This window comes from Salvia splendens, chromosome 2 (genome assembly GCF_004379255.2).
Source record: "Salvia splendens isolate huo1 chromosome 2, SspV2, whole genome shotgun sequence".
NCBI lineage: Eukaryota > Viridiplantae > Streptophyta > Magnoliopsida > Lamiales > Lamiaceae > Salvia > Salvia splendens.
Window position 1 is genome coordinate 6,946,612 of NC_056033.1, and position 23,625 is coordinate 6,970,236.

At 36.7% G+C, this 23,625-nt stretch overlaps 1 protein-coding gene across 1 annotated transcript; it reads right to left on the reverse strand.

The window, feature by feature from the left end:
* Positions 1-8,896: 8,896 nt before the first annotated feature.
* Positions 8,897-12,219, reverse strand: LOC121786068 (amino acid permease 3-like). The gene is made up of 7 exons (XM_042184591.1): positions 12,075-12,219; positions 10,890-10,983; positions 10,565-10,798; positions 10,388-10,481; positions 10,101-10,315; positions 9,852-10,009; positions 8,897-9,768 (listed from the first exon to the last, which is right to left on the reverse strand). Exons 1-7 carry the CDS (start codon positions 12,078-12,080, stop codon positions 9,118-9,120), a joined length of 1,452 nt encoding a protein of 483 aa, XP_042040525.1. The 5' UTR covers positions 12,081-12,219; the 3' UTR covers positions 8,897-9,117.
* Between the last annotated feature and the right edge of the window lie 11,406 nt (positions 12,220-23,625).

Genomic DNA, 23,625 nt, shown 5'->3' on the forward strand with positions numbered 1-23,625 from the left:
AGTAGAAGCTCTGATAGGCTTTGAAATTTTTTGTTTTCTTGATCTATACAAAGGATACCATCAGGTTTTAATGGATGAGATTGACGCTTCAAAAACGGCCTTCATTACTGATTTCGGCATTTTCGCTTATAAAAAGATGCCATTCGGTTTAAAGAATGCCGGAGCCACTTATCAAAGGATGGTAGACAAGCTTTTTCGGCACCTGATTGGAAAGGAGGTCGAAGTATATGTTGACGATATAGTCGTCAAAAGCAAAAGCACTTCGGAGTACGAGCACAACCTCAAGTCCACTCTCAACGTGCTCAAGAAAGCCAACCTCAAACTTAATCCCCAAAAGTGTACCTTTTTGGTAGATTCGGGAAAGTTTCTGGGTTGTTGGGTTTCAAAGGACGGACTCAAGGCAAACCCCTCAAAAGTTCAAGTCGTTCAGAACATGGCAATGCCGAAGTCCATACATGACGTGCAAAGGCTAACCGGATGTCTAGCCGCACTGAATCGATTCTTTTCCCAAGCAGCCGAAAAGCAACTGCCGTTCTTCAAGGTGTTGAAAAAGGCACCAAAGTTCGAGTGGGGAGCCGAGCAGAAAAGGGCCTTTGACGAGCTCAAAAGTTATCTAGCCGAGCTTCCTATTCTCTCTGCTCCAACCGAAGCCGAAGTAATATTCTTATACTTAGCGGCATCGGATCAAACCATCAGCGCGGTACTTGTTCGAGAAGAAGGCCTAAAGCAGCTTCCCATCTACTTTACAAGCCGAGCATTAAGAGGTCCAGAAACCAGGTATCAACCACTGGAAAAGATTGCTCTGGCATTAGTAAATGCAGCAAGGAGACTGCGGCCATACTTCTATGCTCACAAGGTATGCGTCTTAACTGATCTGCCACTTCGGCAAGTGTTGACCAAACCAGAAGCATCAGGCAGAATCGCCAAGTGGGCTATAGAGTTGGGAGAGCACACAATTGAATATCTACCTCGGAAAGCCATCAAGGGACAAGCCTTGGCAGATTTTCTTGCAGAAGCGAAGTTCGATCAAGCAATTCCTATTATTGCCGAACAGAAGAATTCTGCCAATGCCGAACTAGCACAGCCCTTGGAATCCGAAGTAGAGCCGCCGGACTGCTGGAGCGGATTCGTAGATGGAGCTTCAAACAAGATGGGAAGTGGAGCTGGTATTTTACTTGTCGCTCCCGACGGACACGAGGTAACCTACTCACTTCGTTTCCTATTCCCCACTACTAATAATGAAGCCGAGTACGAAGCCCTCCTGGCCGGACTCCAGTTAGCGCAAAGTCTGCTCGTCAAATCTCTCAAAGTCCATTGTGATTCACAAGTCATAGTAAATCACGTGTTGGGTACAAGTGAAGCTCGTGACGAGAGAATGAAGAAGTATTTGGACAAAGCGCAAAGCATCAGCCGAAGTTTCTCCTATTTTCGGATAATCCGCATTCCCAGAGCGGAAAATAGCCGAGCAGATGCCTTAAGTAAGTTGGCCTCAGATCCGAGCTCAAAGGCGGAAGAATTAATGCATCGAAGCATTGATGAAGCCGAGGTACATTCAGTATCCAGCTCGCCGAACTGGATGACGCCGATCTTGCAGTATCTGGATCAAGGACAATTGCCCGAGGATAAGAGAGAAGCTCGGAAGATCACATGCCGAGCACTTCGGTACGAACTTCATGAAGGAGTCCTCTTTAGAAAGTCTTACCTCCAGCCGTTATTGCGGTGCGTAGGACCAGAAGAGACGGACTACATCCTCAGAGAAGTTCATGAAGGATCGTGCGGTAGCCACATCGGAGCCAGAGCTTTAGCTAAAAAAGTTCTGAGATGGGGATATTATTGGCCAACCATGGTACAAGAGGCAGTGCAGCTCGTCAAGAAGTGTACGAAGTGCCAAATTCATGCAAATGTCCCAAGGATGCCGCAGACCGATCTATACACTATGCAAAGCCCTTGGCCTTTCATGCAATGGGGCATAGACATAGTGGGACCACTTCCTCAAGCTCCTCGGCAAATGAAATTCCTTATCGTTGCCGTGGACTACTTCACGAAGTGGGTGGAGGCTGAACCATTAGCTACGATAACGAGCTCAAAGGCATTGGACTTCGTCTGGAAGAACATAGTGTGCCGATTTGGCATACCCCACATCCTCATCTCGGATAATGGGACTCAGTTCACCGACAAGACGTTCAAGAATTGGTGCCAAGAGCTGAACATTCAACAGCGGTTCACTTCGGTCTCCCATCCCCAAGCAAACGGACAAACGGAAGTAACGAACCGGATTCTGGTGAAAGGGTTAAAAGCTCGGTTAGAACAAGCCAAAGGACAATGGGTAGAAAATCTCCCTCAAGTCCTATGGTCCTACCGAACTACACCCAAAACCTCCAACGGTGAAACTCCGTATAGCCTGGTGTACGGCACTGAAGCCGTAATTCCGGTGGAGATCGGCGTACCCAGTCCCCGAACTCTAAATTTCTCCTCAGAAATGAATGACGACGGACTGAGAGCAGAACTAGATCTCGCCGAAGAAAGAAGAGAATTGGCGTGCATAAAAGCAGCCAAGTATAAGGAGCAAGTAGCCCGGTATTATAACCAAAGGGTGAAAAAGCTTCAATTTCAAGTGGGAGATCTCGTCTTGAGAAACAACGAAGTAAGCCGAGCAGAAAAGCTGGGCAAACTCGAACCCACATGGGAGGGTCCATATCGGGTGTCAGAAGTCCTCGGCAAAGGGTCTTATAAATTGACTCACATGTCAGGAGAACAAGTACCCCGAACATGGCACGTCTCCAACCTCAAGAAGTTCCACTTGTAAGAGACAAGTCCGGTCAGTCCGTCTCGTGTCTAGTTCGGTCATAGGGGTATGTGTTTTTATTTGTTTGTTTCTTACTTGTGCCTTTTACTTGTCGTTTTTTAAAAGGTTTAAAGTCTTTTTCTTTCGTCTTTTTCATTTTTTCCCTATGTGTTTTGTCTCTATGTGCTTGTCGTCTCTTACAAATGGTACCAAGGTATATCGTTCTTTAAAGACTGATCCCCTTTTTAGATCGATTATTAAAGACTATTGTGAGTCCAAGCTTCTAAGGAGGATGTAAGACCACAATTCAGCTTAACAAGCAGTCCGTCTGAAACGAACTGCAATAAGCCAACGATTGTGCGTCCAAGCTTCCAAAGAGGATACAAGACCGCAATTCAGCTTAACAAGCACTTCGTCTGAAACGAACTGCAATAAGGGAAAGTCCGATCCACGCGATAAACCTCGCCGAATTAGGACGACCAAGTTCGGTCAAAGAAGTTTACCTCATAAGGCCGGGGACGACCACGTCTAGTCAAAGAGGTTTACTGCATAAGACCACTTCGGTTAACTGGGAAAGTCCGATCCACGCGATAAAACTCGCCGAATTAGGACAAGGGAAAGTTCGATCCCGGCGACAAAAATCGCCAAATTAGAACACAAACCAAGTCCGGTCAAAGATGTTTATTTCATCAGATCAAAGACGAGTCCGGTCAAAGATGTTTATTTCATCAGACCAAAGACGAGTCCGGTCAAAGATGTTTATTTCATCAGACCAAAGACGAGTCCGGTCAAAGATGTTTATTTCATCAGACCAAAGACGAGTCCGGTCAAAGATGTTTATTTCATCAGACCAAGGACCAAGTCCGGTCAAAGAAGTTTACTTCATAAGACCAAGGCCCAAGTCCGGTCAAAGAAGTTTACTTCATAAGACCGAGGACGAGTACGATGAAATTTTTTCGCTAAGCTGTAAATACAGTGTTAGAAGCGAAAACAAAATTTCATTTTTCAAATCTTGTTCGGCATACAACTTAGCTACCCTACAAAATGGCGTTACGCTATTACAAGGGACTATTCTACTGTCCAGGGTTGCTGAAGTTAAGCCACCTATCTGCAAAATCCTCTGGAAGCCGAGTTCGGTTGTTCCGAGCAGATGAAGAATAAGCAGGTCGACGAGATGCTATCCTCGACCCAACGCCTCTTCCCCGAGCCCGAGAAGTCCTAACACCTCGGCGATGAAGAGTCTCTGCAATAAGCATCTGCTGATCTTGCTCGCTCATAGTCACAACTCCTCGGCGAATTTCAGTCCGTCCCTGTCTTGACGATTCCGGTTGCTCCTGAGCCCGTTCTCGTCTTGACGTTTCCGGCTGTTCCGGAGTTCGTTGTTGGCTGGGAGTAGGATTTTGAACAAGGGAACCAGAGGTTTGATCTGGAGTGCGAGCATCTGTTGGCGCGATATGCCGAAGGAATCTTTCTATGGAGGGGCGCCGAGAAAGAACAATGTTGTACCGAGAAGCCCAACGCCGCAGTGATGTCACAACTTGTTGGCAAGCCGGGCTCTCCAGCACATTGTTCATACGGAGTACATGATATTCCTCCCACAGTTCGTCAACTCGACTCTGAACATCTGATATGGTCATTCCCCCGCGCACACGGATGTAATCCTCATACGCAGTCCTCTCAGCAATGGCCGTATTCAGCTCGGCCTCCAGATCTTTCTTATCGGACTCTAAGTCCTTGATATCGGCATCCAGCTTCACTAAACGAGCCAGAAGCTCGTCATTTTTCGTCTGATCGGCTATAGCTCTTCTCTCAGCTTCGTCCAAAGCCGAAGAGTACAGCCGTTTCCAGTGAAGTATCTCCATCTCCTTGGGTACAAAGCAGCTATATTAGTTCGGCAGCTGTACCGAGCAGATAGTAAAATACAACAGGAATAAAGGCGAGTACGAAAAGCTATACGAAGACAAGTGTAGAGAATTTTTCATTCACAAGGAAAATTTTTTACACTAGGGCTTCAAGGCCATTTTACAAGGAAGAAACTAGACTAAGAGAAGGGAGACGAAATCATACTCCGCCAGCTTCGTCTCCGGCTCCTCGGTCTGGTACAGCTTCTTTCTCCTGGGCTACCTCAGCCTCAGCCTCGCCTCCTGCCGGCCTCGCCTCCGCCTCCTGATCGGCTTCCTTCTCCGGATGCCCGGCCTGATCGACTTCGGCCTCCCGCTCCAGCGGCTCGGCCTCACCCTCTCCGTGGTAAGTCGAAGCGGGTGAAACGGGTCCCACGGAGGCAAAGATAGCCTCCAGGTTCTCGTCCCGATCAGCTCGACAACTCCGGACTCGGTCTGCAGAAAGCAGGACCGAAGATGAAGCGAGCTCCTCAAGGAGCGGCAGATTCTGAAGCCGAGCTGCTATCTCTCGGCTGTACAGAGGCATCACGACGTCGGCCCCCTGCTCGCCCTTATCGGCAATTAGCCTTACCAGACTACCGACAAAGGCCGAGAACTGGCTGCTCAAAAAGAGTTTCTCCGTGTAAACACGGAGAGCCTCCCCTTGGGCAACCACGGCAGCAGCATCGCTCCGCTTCGCCTGCTCTCGCTGGATGACGAGCTGGTTTTTTGGCAAACTGAGCTTCATCCTGGGCCGAAATCCTAGCAGCTCTGGCCTTCTCAAATTTAGCCTCAGCCTGTTCGGCCCGATGACAAGCAGCCGCCAACTTCCTCTGCATCTCGGCATAGTCATTGGACGCTTTGGAGAGTTCGACGGCGACGAGCTTGGAGAGCATATCGTTCCTCTGAAAATGAATAAAGAAAAAAGTCAACAAAGGGACCACAAAAAATACAGAAAAAAAAGCAAGGCCAGAAAATCAAGAAGAGAATTCACCTCGGCGAAGTCCGTGGGCCATAAAAACGGCTCACAGATATGTTCCGAAGGAGGCGCCAAGACCACGTCTTTCTCTGGCGCTCTCGGGGGCTTCTGGGCCTTCCCCCTCCCCTTTGCCGAAGTTGACTCCGGCTTCTTCGGATCCGAAGAGGTTTTTTGCCTTTTCGGAGTCCTCTCGGCATCAGACGCCGAGCTGGTGGTTTTCGGCCTCTCCGGCTCCTTGGACTCCGAAGATTTTCGGGTAGCCTTGTTCAGCATGTACACTGCCAAAAAGCAAGAAAGCAAGGTTAGTTTTCTTCGTTAAAGCAGTAGAACATAAAGGTAAAGAAAAATCTTCACCCTCGGCCTCTTCGTCCGAAGACGAGATGTCGAACACGACGTCGCCCTTGACGAGCTCAGACTCCGTGTATTGTTTCCTAACTACGGGAATCTTGTTGAGCTCGCCATCGAGCTCGGCCAATGGTTCTAACCGAGGATGAGGAATCACGGACTTCGGCCCTCTCCAGGGGAAGCCCGGAGCCGCTGTCCTATTATAAAAAAAGAAGCGGTTTTGCCATTTCGGCCACTTGGTTTTGCAGAATGCCCTAAACGGCTGTAAGGGGATCAAGTAAAACCAAGATCCCTTCCTTTTAAATTGGAAAAAATTAAGGATTGCCCGCAGAGACAGATCCTTATCTAACCTACGGAGTTCGGCAGCAAAAGCCGACAAGTGCCTCCAAGAGTTCGGAGTCACCTGACCTAAAGGGAGTTGAAAAAAATCAAGAAGCTCTACAAAAGGTGGGGGAAGAGGGAAACGAAGCCCGCATTCTAAGCAGGCTTCGTAAACGGTGGCATAACCCTCCGGCGGGTCGTTAGCCCTATGATCATCGTCGGGAACCACCGCCTTCCCCCCAGGAAAAGAGTATTTTTCGTAAAGGGATATCACAGTATCCTTACTCAAGATACTGTGAAAATACTCTACGGTCTTCTCCCCGGATTCTTTCCGGCTAGAAGACCCCTTACCCCCTTTTCTACCGCTACCAGACTCAGACGAAGAAGAAGCAGACATGGTTCTTACTCTTTGAAAGTTTGAAGAAATCCTGAGGAAATTTTTGAAAGCGGAAGGAAATTTTTCACGCAAAAGATAGAGAGTGCAGAAGAAGCCAATAGCAAAGGTGTTCAAATGATGAAGAAAGGCGGTATTTATCAGATTTGGAAAAGATTTCAAATCATCGCACCGTTTCATATCCCACCTTTTCAGGATTCGACGGCCGGATTTTACTGTCGCATTTAATGCCGCATTTAATGCAGTCACGCGCAGGGCACGTCCCCTGACTTCAGCCTCCCCCGTCCCCTTTTTCAGAATGCCGAAGTGACTCGCTTCGCCGAAGTGATTCACTTCGCTTTTCGGGGGGGGTAGTGATGGGGTGCGTACTAAACAAGCCCAACAGCAATGACGGCCCATCAGCCCAAAGCCCAAGGAAGAGTATGAGTTCGGCATTACCAAAGAGTTCGGCCTCAGCCTACAGCTCGGTAAAAGCCAACCTATCAAGCTCTGCTCTCAGATCGGCAACCAAAGCAGGAGTATGAGTTCGGCATTACCAAAGAGTTCGGCCTCAGCCTACAGCTCGGTAAAAGCCATCCAATCAAGCTCTGCTCTCAGGTCGGCATCAAGCTCTACTCTCAGATCGGCAACCAAAGCAGTTCGGTCTCAGTATTCGACCGAACAAGGAGTTAGTGGACCCATACAGGATGTCCAACACACCCACTACCACGTGGTGTCAACTCAGGCCACGATCGTAGGCCATGACCTACGCTACATCCACGATCTTAGGCCATGACCTACACGACATCCACGACTTAGGGTGGTGATGCAAGCCACGATCTTAGTTCAAGATATAAATAGAACTTAGATCAGATAGAAGAAGGTTAAGCTCTCTAGAGATAAAAGACCATATAGCAAATAGCAAGTTTGTATTTGTAAGCTGTAGAAAACAGATCAAGCAATACAACTCTGCCCCCCTTTTCTTCCCGTGGACGTAGATTTACCTCAGTAAATCGAACCACGTAATTTCTTTGTGTCATAATCTTCATTCTCTACCAGCATTTACTAACGTCAGAAATTCGCGGATCCATCAAGGACAAAGAGTCAAAGACCAATATCCTAATATCATCAAACGCACAAAAACAAAGAAACCAAAATTCGAGGTGCCAGACTCTATCAACAGAATAATGGTAGGGGAAAAGTAAGAAACCAGTTATCACCTACAAATAGTTAAAGATATATTGGACTTTCTTTAAACTCTATCAATAGTAGATGGTGGCCTTAATTACAGTTAGTTTGACACATTTTATCATCTAGTGAAAAATTAGCTTCAATTCAAGAAAACACGCGCTCATTAATTAAATTCTGAAACATGAAAAACTTAATCAACAAATTGATATAAAACGATTTTTTTGTACCTAACTCAAGAATTATTTTGCTGGGGTCCTTGATATATTTTTCTTTCATATGTATAGCTTGACACATTATGGGATTACATACTGTAACCAAATTGTTGTTCGAATTATCGAATATATATCTTGTTCAAACAAATAAGAATGACAATTGCTGTCTGCTCCGAAACACTTTATAGTAAATTTGTCACAAAATTGATTATTCCCCAAATAATTTTGTTAGGTATATAGGATCCTATGTCTTTATTTAGGTATCCTATTTTTCATTTTTTTAGTTTTTCAATAATAACTGATTATTAGGATGATTTAAATCAAAGTTAGACTATAAAATTTTCTAAATTATTGTTCTATTTATAGTAAATAACAATAATTGAAAATAAATTTGAAGTATGATGAATGGCTCGATCTTAAACATCACTCTTTTAAACTGGTTTAATCTAATTTGCTACAAATTAGTACAGTGTGTGTCGAGTGTTAATAGGTGTGTAGAGTATTTAAATATATTGTCGATTAACACGATTAGGATTTTGTTTAGTTTTGGGTAACCAGGATAAACTTTCTTTTCTTGTTTTTTAGCTATCATATAGTATTGGTTTTGTTGAATTGCTTTTAGTGATCTTTGATCATGTATCAGTTTTGTTTTACTCCGTATTTGTATGGTCACCAATTTTTTAATTGACTACGCTCATTGATTTTTGCCTTCGATAATAAATCTTGTTTGTCACAATTACATTTTTTTGCTTAAACAAAATATAAGTAGTATAAAGAAAACAATTTTACAATTTCAATTGAGAAATAGAATTAAAATAAAACTGGAAAATCATGGGATTTAATTTCTTGAAAATTACAAACATAACTTAACCCCTTCTTCATTTTTTGCTTCTTGTAAATACTGTGAGATCTACGGCCTTTTTTAGGCCTGTTATGAACATAAACTATTTAACTAAAAATCCCACCATTTTCTTTTTTTCGTTTCTTTTTCTTAATTTTTACTCTCATTAAAAATTGAAACTACTGCGAAATCAGTAGGAAGTCTTGAACGGCTTGTACGTCTTGAGATCCGACACAACTCCGGCGAAAGACCCGACGGCGGCGGCGATTGATATGACGAGACAGGCGGCGCTCAGCATCTGCAGGCATATCCACCTTGAGCTCCACTTCGGAATCTTCTTCTGCACAATGTACATCTCCACCGGGAAGTAGACGGTCAGCGGCCAGAATCCGAAGGCGCCGAGGATCCCGACGACGTCGTTGAAGAACGGCATGAGCATCGAGATGACGGTGGTGAGCATCACGAACGCGCTTCTCCAGACGAGGCGGAACACGGTGACCTTGTAGCGGAAGCCGGGGATGGGGAGAGTGATTTCTCGGCCGATGAGCTTGCTGTCGGGGAACCACTCCGTCGCCGTCTTCTCCACGAAGGCGAACAGAGGCTGGCAGTACACCTGGTACGCGCCGATGAGGTGTATCACGATCGCGGCGTTGGCGATGTCGAGGAGCCAGTACGGGTTGTAGAACCCGAATCCGGTGAGGAGGTTACCCGGGGAGAGGTCGCCGAAGGCTGCGTACCCGAAGCAGCCGCAGAGCATGTAGAAAACGGTGGTGACCGCTACACTTAGCAGCGTCGCGTTCTTCATCGTCTTGTACTCCGACGGCGGCGATTTTATCGTGTCCTGATTCAAATTAAACGATGATTTTTTAGTAATTGATGACTGAATCGTGGATCGGAGAAGGTGAAATGCTGAAATTCAAGTACCTGAATCTCGATTAGGATTAAGGAGTAGGAGTAAGCGAAGGCTATGGCGCCGAGAGCTTGGAAGCTTCTCCAGATCTTCTGTGTTTCGTCGATTGTTTGAACTCCGACGACTGTTCCGATGCTGATTCCGGTCATACTCCCCATCACCTTCCCCGATTCTGATCAGAAAACGGAAATGCTGCTAATTAATTGACTAATTAACTAATAAAATAAATTAGGGTTTCAAATTGGGGGAAAATTGAAAATCACCTGCAACTTTCCCGATGCCAAGGCCTAAACCGATGGTGGAGTAAGTGAAGGACATGACGGCGGCGACGATGGAGAGCCACCATATCTGATCGAAATCGGGAATTTGTGAGAAGATGATCTCCATAACACCAAACGCAATCATGTAAGGATTGCTCGAAACTCTGCAAGGACTCGCGTCGCCTTTGCTGTGGAAGCAATTTGACCTCTCAACCGCCCTGTTCCATTCACATTCACATCAACACTCCAAAAAAAACAGAAATGCACGAATCCGCACAGTTCACACTTACATCATGCTTATAGATGCAGCAATGGTGTAACCGATCGCAACTCCAAACAGATTCATGTACTGGACCGCTCCACATACCTTCACTTGAAAACCACCTGAAAAGTAAAAAAAAAATTACAAAAATTACAAAATCGCCTCAACGAAGACGAAGCAGTCAACTTTTTCACATTTTATTTACCGAGATTGGACCTAACGGCGTCCATGTAGGTGTAGTTTCGTTTGCCGTTATCCGGATCGCCAGTCCGGTAGCACGTGGAGAGAAGGACGGAAGTGTAATACGTAACGAAAGCAAACAGCAGCATAACGGTCGGACCGGCAACCCAACCCAGCTGCGCCGTGGCCCAAGCCAACGACAGAACTCCCGAGCCGATAACCGCCGTTATGATATGAGCGCTCGCCGTCCAAACAGAGCCTATCCAAAACAAAAAACAAAAAAAAAGTTAAAAAGGAAAATTAAAATTTAAAACCAGCTGCCGGAAAATGGAGGAAATTAATGAGCTCACCAGTCCGTTTGATGCGACCGTCGTCGTCGTAGCACTTGGAGCCGACCTGCGGCGGCACATTCACCGCTACGGTATGATTCTCATGACTCATCTTCTAGTTTTTTTTTTATTTTGTCCGAGCAGAAACGATAAGATTAAAATTAGAACTTGAACTGAACTGAGAGAGATTTATGTGTAGAAGCTGAGGGATTTAAATGAGGAATTGAATGCCTCTCAGAAAACTTCGTTTTCGCGCCAGTGCAGTTAAACGGAAACACGCACACACTTTTCAAGGGTGTGTTTAATTTTGAATTGAATTCCCAGATGAATTTTTGGCCATGCTGAAGCAGGCTATTTATAAGAGAAGAAAATACAAGGAAGCGCGTTCCAGTCAAACTCTGGCCCCACCGCTGGACTTAAATCGATAGAGATGTCAAAATATACTCAAACTCTCAGACGACATCAATTCTCCGTTAAATATAGAGGGTTGTTATTATAAAAAATTCTACGTCAGATAAATTTTTCAATTAGATTAGTCCACGGTCTAGACTGACATTATTATTATTAATTGTGTATATGAAGAGGTGGGTTTAGAAAATTGTAGGAGCTATACATGGCTTTTGCGTAACGATTCACACCATATATCCGATATTCGAGATGGATTTACTTGTCGTGTTGTACTTAATTTTAATGGTATGGTTTGTGTGTGCAATGTCAGATAGGAGATGGGCTTTGATAACAGATAGTCAATGCAAAATTTTCTTGAAAGTTAGGATCAAGAGATCAAACATTAAATGAAAGGAGCTAGTGGTAAACAATGTTAAAGGGAGGTTGGAATTAATGCGGTTAATTAGTTGAGAATAGAAGCTTGTTATTAATTATTCCTTGCTAATAATGTGGAATTAATTGAAATGTTACCCAAGTGTGGAAAGAATAATCATGAAATTAATTTGTAGCCATATAATTAAGAAAATGATTGAGTAGTTTAGTCCTTCTTCTTCTACTTGGACATGACTCAAATGTTGACAAGAAAAATAAATGTTGACAAGAACCAGACACAAAAGCAACATGATGTAATAATATTTGGTAGGAGTATAAAATATAGTAGTACTTCAAAGAAATGCAATTTTCTTGATTTCTAGCACAATCCTAGAGAAGAAAACATAGGATTGTTATGAATTCATGAAGAGAAATGAGGGTTCTTACCGTCATTGTAAGATATTGTTTCTGCTCTGATAAATGAATAGGAAATGAAAATAGAGACTTATTTGAGTTTTTGATGAGGGTATGAAATTTTGGTGAGATTGTAGCAATATATATACAAAAAGGGAAGGTGTGGGTGAAAATTATATTTTATTATGTCTCTTTTAATGAGAACCTTTGAATTGTAATAATTTGCACACTATGGCTTCTCAATTCTCATCCATCCCTTTTCATCAACAAAGGGAATAGGGTTCTTATTTCATGTTAATCATGGATGCTAGCTTTGGTTTGGGTATATATTAATGTGTATAAGCAATTAAGACACCTATCACTTATCAGTCAAACAATTTATTTGGAAGTGGGGTTAGAATATCTGGTCCATATAAGGCAAACCATGTTCTATTTTGTTCTCTATTGTATTTTTATTCTATATTAGTGGTTGTGTATATAATGATGGTGATATTGTTATACTATAAGCTACAATTTGATAGAGAAATGAAATTGCAAATTCAAGTTAGAGAATAAAGATTTGTTATTTTGTTTCATTGGAGTAATATTTTTTGGACAGCAATTGCCTTAGATGGAGGGACAATCAAATTTAAATCGTTCTTGCATTGTTGGTTAGTATGAGGAAGGAGAGGATGTTATTTCACAATTTTAAAGTTGATTTATTACCCCAATTATTAAGAAATATGTTTATAATTATGTGCGTTTTAAAGAAAATAGTACTCCGCTATATTTTAATGTTTCTAAATAAACTTGGAGTGCATGAGTATTACAAGAATAAAGAAGGAAATAACATGTTATGAATGTATAAAGAATATTTTTACTTGAGTAAATGAGACGTATTATAAGTTCGTCAACTAAATTTTGTTGACATGCAGATGTCTTTATATTGACATTTATACCATAGATTATTAATATAGTTAGCAGTTCAATTAGCAAATAAATAGTTAGCAATCAGTTATCAAAACGGCACAACCAATAAATAAATAATGGCAAGTCACCAACAATGGTACAAGAATACATTGTAAAATAATCGTGAAAATAATTTTTTCCAATTAATGGATTTGAAATGAAGACAATTTTTTTGCCCATCATTTCTTTTTTTTTCCCAATTAAAAATGATTAATTGAGGAATCTAAAGAAATTGTAAGAAATGCAAAAGGAATAATTCATTTTAGAGACTCCAACTTGGCGTACATAATTGAAATCATTTTTAGCGATGCTTGAAGTAGGAGAACATTCCTTCTTTACGCTTATACATAAGGCCTAAGCAATACTTTTGAACTGGACGAAAAATAGTACTCCATCTTTAATCAACAACATTCACTTCAAAAGAAAACAAATCAGAAAAAAACCAAGCAATACCTTACGTAATTTTTTTATATACTTTTTTCTAACAAAAAATATTGGCCGAATATGGTTTTTTTGGTTTACAAAAATTTGGCCGAATAAGGTTTTTCTAACAAAAACATTTGGCCGAAAAATTTGGGATTATTAATATGACAGTGATATAACTTCGGTAGAACCAAATTAGACAGGATTAGTGATGAATTTACATAGTATACATCTTTGAACATGTAAGATATTTTACATTTAAAATTAATTTATGAATGTCAATTAATTTAAACTAAATTAATATATTACATCTTTTAAAAATAATATACAAAAAGTATAATTTTTTCCAGATTAAATAGTGCATATTTACGGAAAAGATCAACCTTTTAATTCAGTATGTATATAATTATCATCAATTAATCAAACTGTAAATTATGTGGATTTATCATAAATATTTCATGTAACCTCTTTCTCATTGCTATAAAATACTAATAAAATTAATTGAAATAAAATCGATTTGATTTGATAAAGAATTAAGGGGAGTATATACGTATAAATTATGTACATTTATCTAGACTTGTTTGTTAACAAGCTTGCTTTTAACAAAAGTATTAAGTGATTATGTAAGAAGTACTTTATTCTTACAGCCCCGGTTCTTGGAAAAATATCTAACCTTTTATGTTGAATAGAGAAATTATTGGCGGTAAGCTCTTGATTTTTGACCAAACCACTAATAACATGAGATTCTAAAGGTGGTAATCAGGAATAAATTATATAGGTAATAGATAGTGTAGAAATTAATCTTGTTAACACCCCTGCATATCAGAGCAAGACAAATGTAATGATGTCTTGTAATGAAAATTGACATGAAATTTGTTCTCCATTACTCTCTTTTGTCCTCTAAGCTTAATACTTACTCTATTTTTCTTAGACAAGGCACAAAAGTATTAGTAGTTTTATTAAAAAAAAGCTCAAACTACTAATGAAAAAGAGTATATATAAGCTCAACAAACTAGCTAGTCACCAAAGATCCAAAACCAACAACAAACAAGAAAACACTTCCCTAAAAGTCTAAGCATGCCAATGGACTCCCTCAGTAAAATCAAAAGCACTTAAAATAAGAAACAAACTAAATCTTAACAGAAAAAGAAAAAAAAGAAAAAGGATAACAATATACACATGAAGTTGCGCTCATTATGCTAGTATCCATGAATGCAAAATGGTATTTTTTTTCTAATGTAAATACAATAATTAAAATAGTCACTATAAATTTCAATGTCCATTTTTCATAACATCCATCTAAAACATCGCTTTAGATTCTAGAAAGTTTTAGTAATATATGTTTTCAATGCTGTATAATGGATAGCGATATGAATTAATTGTAAAATTTTGGCAATGTTTTAATAAATATCCCATTCTCTTTCCAAAAAAATACTACATTCAAATCAAAATGATTATATTAAATTGATAAATTACAACCACAAATAAATTAGATATAGAAATCAAAAGAGAAAGAAAAAAATTGACATGAATTAGTACTTTGACATGATAATGTTAATATACATGTTATAAGATGCCAATTTGAAATGAATTTAGTATCACATATTATCGTGTATGTGTATAGAATTATTATTGTAACATATAATTGAAAGAATTTTACAACTTTTTTAGAGAGAATTTTGGCAACTTGACAACAATAATTTGATCAAGCTTTAGGTTGTCATTATTATGAAAAGAACAAAAGAATAAACTCAATTTAATTGGAAGTATATATTCTATGCAGAGAAAATTGAAAGTTCCCTCTTATCTTGAGTTTGTGATTATAAACAAACACACAGATTATTCTTTTTGGAAATTTCCTTAAAATGTTTCAATCTCCTTTGCTTTTAAAACCACCAGTCAAACCAAAATTATAGTAGCTTGGAAGTTTTATTTTCCTACTTTGATTTTTTATACTCTCTAATTGTTAAAAATAAATATTTATAGAGATACATATTTTAATGCACAATTAGTCTAATAGAATTAGATAGAAAGAAAAAAATATTGTTATTGCAAATGAGTCCCACATTATTAAGAAGAAAACATTTTCCAAATAAAAAATCCATAATTTTAAGAGATGGATTAAAATAAAACTAGTTTATATTTTTAAGGAAGAGGGAGTAGATATACACATAAAGTCCATAAACTCTCAATCAATAGTAACATGTATACACATTTTCCCTTTAGAAACAGTTAATTTTGTCTTATTTCATAAAACAAAAGATTCTTTTCTTAGTTATCCAAACTATGCATACTCGCATTTTATTGGTTACCCTTTCTTTGCGATTTTTAATAAAAAAAATAAAAATAAATAAAACTAATAATAATGATGATGAGTTATTCACCTATAAATTATTGAATTTATTAGAATTATAAATATACTCATTCCAATAATTATTTACATCTAACATCCTCAGTTAAAATCTAATGAATAATATTATTCCCTCTATCCTATTTTAGCAGTCCTTGTTTACCATTTTTTGATGTCCAATTTTAAGAGTCACGCTTTAAATATTTCATAAGAGTGTCCACAATAAGGAGCCGTGGCTCCCGCCCGAGGACATGGCTGGCCGCGACTCCCTATAGGGGTGGAAACGATGGGGCGTGGCGCGCCGACTACTCGGCGGGGCCGCGACTGTGGGAGAAGGGCTTGGGCGCAGGCCACGGCGCCGTGAGCCACAGCGAGGACATGGCTGTGGGAGAGGGGGGCGGCGGTGGGAGGCAGCTTGTCTAACTATTGTGGACATCCTAAATGGTAATAGGCCCAACATTTTATTAACTATGTTCCTCTCACATTTTATTATAAAACTAATATATAAAAGTAGGATACAATATCTACTATTCCCCCCGTTCCAACTAAGTTGAGTCGTATTCCTTTTTTGAATGTCTCAACAAAGTGAGTAATTTCCTTTTTCTGACAAAAAACAAAACATCCAATTAGTCTTATTTTATTCCATCACCTACTTTACTCTCTTTATTCTTCCTACTTTATTCCTTTCTCATATTTTTAACACAATTTCTTAACCTCTGTGCCCAAAAGTTTTATACCAATTTAGTTGGGACGGATAGAGTATCTTTTTTCACCAACTTCTATTCATATTTCTTAAAACTTGTGCGAACTGAAATGAGACTCCTAAAGTGAGACGAAGAGAGTAGGTAATACTCCCTCCGCCCCATAAAAATAAGACACTTAAAACAACACAGGTTCTTATATATAGTTGGTAGTGAGGAATGAGGTCTTCCTTGTTAGAGAGAAAAAAAAATACCGAAAATAAAGTAGATTATTTTTATAGAGAAAATTAAAATGGAATCAGTATCATGTTTGTGGGACGAAGGGACTCAGTATATAAATATTAATAATATAACTATTAAATTAAAATGTACCGAGAGAAATTATTTTCTTAAAATAGTGTGCACGTTCGAGAATCAAACCCACCATATGCGATAGTCAATTAAAGGTGTTTTGTAGGCGTAGCTGAAATAATTGACTACAACAATTTTGTTTTATATTTTCAGGGTCTTGTTAGGTTTAGATTTTTTAGCTTAATTGAGAATTGAGATGCATTTTCAGCCACTCATTTTGAAATGTCAACTACAAGTAGATTATATCAACTAAGGGTATTATCGTCATTTCATTTCAATAGCCAGAATATCAAATGTCAACAACTCGTATTAAAATGTCAACAACTAAAAAAATTATTTTTTTATTTTTTTAAAATTTTTTTAAAAAAAATTTAATTTTTTTTTTAATTTTTTTAATTTTCACGCGATGTCAACTACGATGTGTAGCCTGCACATCAAATGTCAATAGCCCTGCACATCAAATGTCAATAGCCTGCACATCAAATGTCAACAGCTTATAGTTGATATTATATGTGTATAGGTGATATGAATCATATACGTAGTTGACATTATATATGTGCAGTTGACATGAATTGTATATGTAGTTGACATTATATGTGTGTAGTTGACATGAATTGTATATGTAGTTGACAAAAAAAATAAAAATAATAAAAAAATAAAAAATCAAAAAAAAAATTTAATTTTTTTAAAAAAAATAAAAAAAATATTTATTAAATAAAATGTATGATGAAATTACCATTCTGCCCTTTCACAATTAATTAATGTAAAAATATTTTCCATGTGGTAAATTCTGGACCACTCATTTAATAAAAATGAGTGGCTAATAATGCATCTCAATTCTCAATTAGGCTAAAAAATCTCAATTGATCACAACCCTATATTTTCATTTGTTGTAGTATAAAACTCTATTTCTGCCTTTTGTTGTTTACTTTAGTATAATACAGATTAAATCAGAGTTTGTTTGAATTATTATTGATTAGCGACGCCTCACAATTGAGGAAATCAGGTTGCGGATCAATCCGACCAGCCACAGGAATTCTCTACTACTTTATACAAGGTTTGAGCTTTTACATTGACTTGCTCCGAATAAATCCTAAAAAATAGATTTTAAATCATGTCTTTCTATTTTAATTGTGTTTATAAAATAAATAATTTTTATATTAACTTTTATTATGCTATTATTTTCAATATGATACTATTATTTTTAAATTTTATATTAATATAATGTAAGTTTAAAATATTTTTTGTACAAATTAAATAGTTTAGGATTTAATTCAATAATCACTCGTTTATTTTGGATATTAGATTTATAGATATATAAAACAGTAATAACACAATCATATATTTCGGTTTACCACTATTAATATTTTATTACTCCATAATTTAATTTCACTACCAAAAAAACTTATCTTTTAAGAACAAAAATATTAAGATCCAATTATTAGTGTTTCAAAATTTTTAAAAATAACCATAATTTAGGATGCAAAAGAAAGCGTCTCTAAGTTGAGAGCAAATTATCTTAATCTTTTACTTTTTTAGGACGCTTCTGTTTTTGTCCTTTAATTTTAGTTGGGACACTAACAATAGTGACACTTTAAGAAGCGTTGGTGGTATAATTCGACACACAAACTAGCGTCCTTAATAACATTAAAAAATGCCTTTTATAATGTCATTGCGTTAATGGTAACACATGTTAACAAAGATATAGTAGTAATACATAACACATATACTCATTTGATATCTGTCTAATGTCACAGTTTTGATCAAATGGAGTGCGTTTTAATGCTCAGTATGTAGCGTGAAATACTACGCTATTATGTTTTTAATTACTCAAACACATTATTTAGTTCATGAATTTGTGTCAAGTAACTGTCACTTTGATTTTTCTAAAACCTAATAAAGATGATTAGGTAGGTTTTCTCATCTTTGCCTACACACTTTATATCAATTCAACCAAAATAAAATAGTACGGAGTACTAACATTTATCGTGCTTCTTCAAAAGTTAAAATTGTGACACTTCTAAAATACTCCCTCCGTCCCGCACTACTCGCACCTTTTCTTTTGGACACAGAGATTAAGGAATGAGTGATAGACAAAGTCAACAATTACGGCTGTAGGTATAAATTGTTACTAAAAATGGAAAGAGTGCAAATAACTTGAGACGCCCAGAAAGGAAATAAGTGCAAGTAGTGCGGGACGGAGGGAGTAATATTTTAATTATATTTTTGGTGAAGCCGCGAATAGTCGCAGATCTTGAAAAGCAAGAGTTTGAAAACATTGATAATCAATATTAAAAGGTTGTGGGATGAAATTTATTTCAAGTCGTTTCAGTTTAAGGAAGTTAGTTTGACATATATATGGACAAGAAGTATTAAATGCAACATGATTGTTGAAAATCTTGTTTATCTGCATTGAAATTCTCAATTTGCTTCTACAAATTGACTCAAGTAGAGTAAATAATGTTGATTTGTCAGAAAATTAGGTAGGAGTATATAAATTCACCTGTCCAAACTCCAAAATTTGTAGTGGCTCGTTTTTCAAATAGTAATGATTTTGTACAATCAAAAAGTTTATATTATTAGTAATTCAATGTATTAATTATATATTAAAATAATAAATATAGTTAGTGAACAAGTTAAAAGGACTTGATTAGTCTTTAGCCTTATTTTCAAATTTTTTTATATTTGAATTGCCTCTATATTGTTTTTTAAATTTAAATTAAAGTATACATTAATTACATTTATGGTTCTGAAAAAGTAAAAAATTTATACACAAATCATTAATATATGATCAAAATGTTATACACATTCCATGTACGCTCATATATTATAATTAAATGTATAAATAGACCTATTTTTTCTCATATAAACCAATTTTTGGTTGTACAAAATTTGATCACATAGATTTATTTTTCAAAAGGTAACATAAAACAATTTTTCCTAATAAAATAAAGAGAAAATATAATTATACAAGGTGTGATTGTTTTTGAGAAAAAAATTAAGTACTATATAGTATAAAAAGATTTTTTTTATGAGAAGTGAAATACTCAATCTAAACAGGAGCACACGGCCCACACATGCTCGACCTAAACTTGGGCTCTAACACCCGGGCTAAACAGGCTCGATACTAACCTAAGCTGTAATATCAAAGTAAGGGTTCGATGATACACACATAAACCGTTGAACTCAAAATTAGTTATCTTTATTAGGCCATGTCCTTGTACTAGTAGAATTGAGGTACCATTTGTGTATCATTTGCAACTTTACATAATTTCGGCATGGGATGGTTTTCATCCCATTTTTTACTAAACCTATATGGTAGTCGATGAATTCGATTTTATATCAGATTTGTAGGATATTGAAGCACGAAAATAGTGGGAAGATCGATAAAATGAGAAAGATAAGAAGCATGTAATGGGAGTATATTGAATTTTAATTTGAATTTATATAAAATTCGTTAATAATTAATCATGAGTTGATAGAGCACGTAATTAGACTATCTGAATAAGTGATATTACCATGTAAGTTCTTATAATCTCAATAATACTGCCAAAATTTACTCAATTTATATGGTAGGACAATGTGATTGGGTTTATGTAAAAAAAAAATTATATGACCATATATGTGTATTACGTGACTATTTCAACCAATCATAATATTTTGTCACATGACCAATTTAAAACCTTTTCGGTGACTAATCCAATTAAAAGGGTAAAGATAATAGCCTTTAATTTGATGTACACCAATACTTCCATGTGAGGTCTGGTGAAGTATATTATTCACCTGCTTTTCAGTATAATTCGAAGGCCAAAATCAATGAGCATTAAGAAATTGAGTACTACACTATTCATTTACCCGCATTTATAATGTTTTATTATTTTTAATTATAACCTCCTATAAATTGTTTTATGAGTAAACAAAAATTACATATTTAAATAAACAAAAATACACATTTAAAATAAGAATATTAATTTTAAATGGAATAAATTAAAGTTAAATTTTTTAAAGAGAAAAAAGAAAAAAATGTGAAGGTGCGAAGAATTAAGTGTGGAATCGGCATATTCACATATGAATAAAAGTCAGATTTTTTAATTTAAAAACATAAAATAATAAAGCAACATCACATGTCGCACGTTATTGGGCTGTTAAATCGTGCTCAAGCGTGCATACACCTAGCCTTGCAACATCGTGCCCACACCTAAGAGCATCCAAGCACGCGTTAGTTATTACTCAGCTCAAATTTTTATTATGTTATATCTAAGTCTATTAAACATTATTTTGTAAATAAAATTTTATACATTAAAGATTATCATAGCATAAAAAGAGAAATAAATGTAGAGTTATGTTGTAATATATGTCACACATGACAGATACTGGCATACTACAATAATGTTCAACTTGGAAAAATCCACCCTTCACTTATTTATTGCTACTACTATTCATTATGTGTTTCTTATAATATATGGAGTATTTCACATAAGGGTATATGAAGACAAATGATACAATGTCACATAAATACACATGTACCTATATATCACGCACAAAATCATAGTCTAGTTTTTATTGCATTCTGGGACAAGAACTGTTGCACAGTATTAGTCAATGTGAACGCAGTCTTTTGTTTTCTTTTGACAATTGTGTTAATACCTAATAGTATTATTTCCTGCCTCATTATTGATAGTTCATGACCTCATATAAACGATTACGTGCGACAGTTTTGGTCCAAATAAATAATTCTAGCTAGCTAGTAACGTGTTCTCTAATCTTATGATTTATTTGACAAATTTGTAGACCTAAGTTAAATAGTCTGCCCATACTAGACAAAGTAATTTAATTGTAAAGAACTTGTGAAAAAAGTAAAACTGCCAATATTAGTGTGAAATGGGTGTGCATCCACATTCATCAACGAGACAAAAAATTAAATCTTGCCCGAATGCTTTTCTCAACTCAACTAAACAACTAAAAATACATAATTTAAAATTTAACAAAAAAACACGTATGAAAAAAATGAAATTTACATTTAAAAATTTATAATAAATCTAATTTTAGAACACAAAATACAAAATTATTTGTTTTAATAAAAGATAAATGTTATCTACTTTATCTGTATGCTTATACATATAACGTGAAATCAATCCGTGTTTAAGGCATTGCAGAGCCGTGCTTGGAAACTTCAGATATTTCATATTTCAATGGAAATTGGAAAATTTAAGTCAAGTTTAAATTGGTCTTATTTTGTGTACTAATTTCTTGATTAATTCATTTGGTGAAATATTTTTTGTCGACAAGTCAACAGCAGGAATATTTTTCTGTCAAAGCCACGAGAAAGCAAAATTGCTATGCCAAATGCCAGCAGTACAGAACTACTAGGTAAGCTGTCTTATTCATTATTTGATCAATCTTCTATTTACCAACAAATGATATTATGATTAAACTTATATCAAAAACTTGAAACACGTATAGTAATACTTGTATATCTATGGAGCATGTTTGATAGATATTTTTAGTGGAAAAAGACCTCATCATGTTGAATTAATGGGAGCTAGAGTGTGATTTTTTTTAGTAAACAAGGAGTTGTTGTAAATTTGAACTATATGAATTATTTTATGTGAATTTCTAGAAAGTGAAGTTTCAACAGTAGTATAATTTTTTTGTGGACGAGTGAAGTATAATTTACATTGCCACAAGCACTACTAAAGTCCAACAATCTTTTTTTTACCCGCAGACAAATCCTCTTTTAAAACTAAATTATAATATTAATTTGTAATTAAATATTCATGTCGTTGTGCCGTACATCAAAAGTTATTCATTTTCTGTTCTATCATAATGAAGAATCCAAACCCTAATCTGAATTAAAATATACTCTGATCACTATATATCACCTTTGAACGTGAGGTAATTAAATAAACTTTGTTCAATCATAGTCGTTCTTTTGTAAAAAAATTATTGCTTCACCAAACGAAGACAATAATTTTAATTGATGAATGGTCAAATAAAAAACAAATAGTATTCATTTTCGTAAAAATAAATGAGACTTTTGAAACACCATGTTGACTATGCGGCAAAAAGTGCATGAATTATGGTTGATGTGACAAAATATTTGACTTTCCCTTAATAAAATCTTAAGTTAATTAAATTCAGAGTGTTCACCTTCATCTTTTGATAGGGATGTTGTGCTGTTTATTACTAATATTTTGTTTCAATAAATCAACTCTTGTGTAAAACGTACTGATAGTCATAAGACACCATATAATGTTTTTAGAAAGGCACTAATAAAATAAAATACCAATGATAGATTCTTGTTATTGAGCACTTTTACTACCCAGAGTTATGTGAAGTAAGATATATTGTAAATTCTTTGAATAAGGAGTAACATATTTTTCAATTCATAGTGAAATCGACACATTAAAATTTTTATAATGATTGAAAAATTACTTCACATGATTACTTCTTAAACCAAAGTATGTGAAATATATTCGTCACGTATCAATTATGAATAGACGTTACTTAGATATTAAAAGATCGCGTGATATTTTGGTTAAGAAAATATTTCTATATATTATTGCGATAATTTAGAAAATATCAAAAATCAAATTTGTAATCTTATAGCAATTGGACCATCATAATGTAGGAGTAACAAATAATGGCACAATATTCCATCCACATTAAACTATCCACTATTTTCATTTTATTTTTTCCGATGATAACAAATTGAAAGAGCTGGACCATTCAAATAAGATTGGCCCACGACATGACTGCACAAGTCAACTCTGGAGTCTGCAAATTGTAGTAAATAGAATTATAGAAACCA